Here is a 2,084-nt window from a genome sequence, read left to right as displayed (position 1 = left end):
GGGTGTCTTTTTCTTGTTCCCTAAAGAGGTTTCAAATCTAATCTATAGTAACAGAAAAGACATCACTACTAGTTACCCAGAACTGGGGGTGGACTAATTGCAAAGGGATATTTTTCTTTTACACCGAAGGCCTATTACTTGTATAACAGGAACAAAAAACAAAACAATATAAAAATAGTCCAATCTCTTGCATTACATTTCATGTATTATTTTGATATGCAGTTAGATGATGCATATTATCAAAGGGACAATTGGGGAAAAAAACAGACATCTGCAGTCTGCAATATTATGAGTGCTGCTAATATCTATACTAAGCTCATTTTCTGAAATTTCATTCCACAGAAGATATTTTCTCTTGTTAACTTTTTGTTTATAATTTTTAATAACTAAATCCATCAAACAATTCAACAATATCAAACAATTCAACAGAGCCAGATTCTTCCTAGTAATCTTGAATTTACCTTGCTAGTTCATCAGTGCTCTCACATGCCAGCAAAACAGCTTCCTGGGAAAGATCTGCTATCGTATAGTTCAAAGCATTTGATAAGTGTGTTGCGTGGTGTATGGAGGTATCATGGAACTCCACATCTATGGCATTATCTTGCTCGTCATTATAGCAGCGAATAATTCCAACAGAATTCCATACCTACAAACATGTAAGATTAAATACAAGTCTGAGCAAAACAGGAAATGCCTACAATCAACAAATGAGCAAATACTATACTACAAAGTTTAAACTGTAAGACCAACCATAGCTCAGCTAACTCTAAATAATTACAGTTAATACTAATATCAGAGCTACAATAATTGTTATTTTCATGAGAAAAAAATGTACTTATTTATTAGCAAATGAAGCTATCTCATTTAATTTTAAAAAATAAACTACATAACCGTCATAAAGAAAATACTTGACAAATAGCCTTTGAACAAATGAACTATTGAATTCTTCAAAAGAAACATTTCATGCTACAATTTAAACGAACTGAATTTTTGCTTATAGACGTTGTTGCTAAGCGCCGTAGAGTCGGTTCCGACACATAGCGACCCTGTACAGGGTTTCCGAGGCTGTAAATCTTTACGGGAGCAGAACACCTCATCTTCTCCCGCGGAGCGGCTGGTAGTTTCGAACTGCTGGCCTTAAGGTTTGCAGCCCAATTCGTAAGCACTACGCTAGATGTTGTTGTTATGTGCCGTGGAGTCGGTTCTAACTCATAGCGACCCTGCACAGGGTTTCCGAGGCTGTTAATCTTTACGGGAGCAGAACGCCTCATCTTTCTCCCACGGAACCGCTGGTAGTTTCGAACTGCTGACCTTACGGTTCGCAGCCCGATTCGTAACCACTACGCTACCAGATGTAGTTGCTCAAAATTCCAAATGGCATGGAAGATTCTTTCTATCAAGGAACATGCCTGTCTCCTCAGTGTACTGGGTTGGTAAGGATGAGAAACAGATAGGGATGACATTGGCTACCAAAACTCGGGGGACAATAAAGGCATGAACTGGCTGGCTACCCAGTTTTCATGAGTGTACTAAGTTTCAGAATGAGGGGGATAAGGCAGAATCCCCACTGAATAGTTTCCCTCTGTTCCAGATGGGTCTAGTGAAAGAGGGGGTGAGAGATGATACTGATAGGATTTTATGATTTCAACTGTGAGTAATTGTTAGCAAGATTGCAATGGTCAAAAGTGAAATTTTAGAAGATGTGTAACTAAAAAGGAGGCGTTATTTAATCTTTCATTTCAGGAACAGATGATCCCAGGACCATCAAATAGGAAGAGCATGAGTAGAGTATGAGATCCTAACTAGAAAAGCAGAGGTGGTGGCAGAGACCGTGTCATAGAGGGATTTGTAAGTTTGAACTGCCAATCCTGTGGTACAAACCAACCTTGCAGTCCGTCCAAACACAGGACTCCAGGTTTATATTATAGGAGCAAATATATATATTTTAAGATATCATAAATTGGTAGCATTTAGAAAACTTATCCTCCACTAATGTACATTATAAGGATTCCTGGTGTGGCATTGGAGAATAAGCATTGGACTACAACAGTTAGCAGTTCAAATCCACCAGCTACTCCTCAGAA

At 38.4% G+C, this 2,084-nt stretch overlaps 1 protein-coding gene across 1 annotated transcript in view; it reads right to left on the bottom strand.

The window, feature by feature from the left end:
• Positions 1 to 2,084, bottom strand: part of WDHD1 (WD repeat and HMG-box DNA binding protein 1) — a 108,179-nt gene that overhangs the window by 66,453 nt on the left and 39,642 nt on the right. Inside the window, exon 12 of the mRNA XM_006864621.1 lies at positions 462 to 646. Coding sequence (XP_006864683.1) covers positions 462 to 646 — 185 coding nt within the window. The remainder of the gene's footprint in view (positions 1 to 461; positions 647 to 2,084) is intronic.

The sequence above is a fragment of the Chrysochloris asiatica genome, unplaced genomic scaffold, assembly GCF_000296735.1.
Source record: "Chrysochloris asiatica unplaced genomic scaffold, ChrAsi1.0 scaffold00067, whole genome shotgun sequence".
NCBI classification, from domain to species: Eukaryota; Metazoa; Chordata; class Mammalia; order Afrosoricida; family Chrysochloridae; genus Chrysochloris; species Chrysochloris asiatica.
This window is presented reverse-complemented; position numbering and strand designations above follow the sequence as displayed.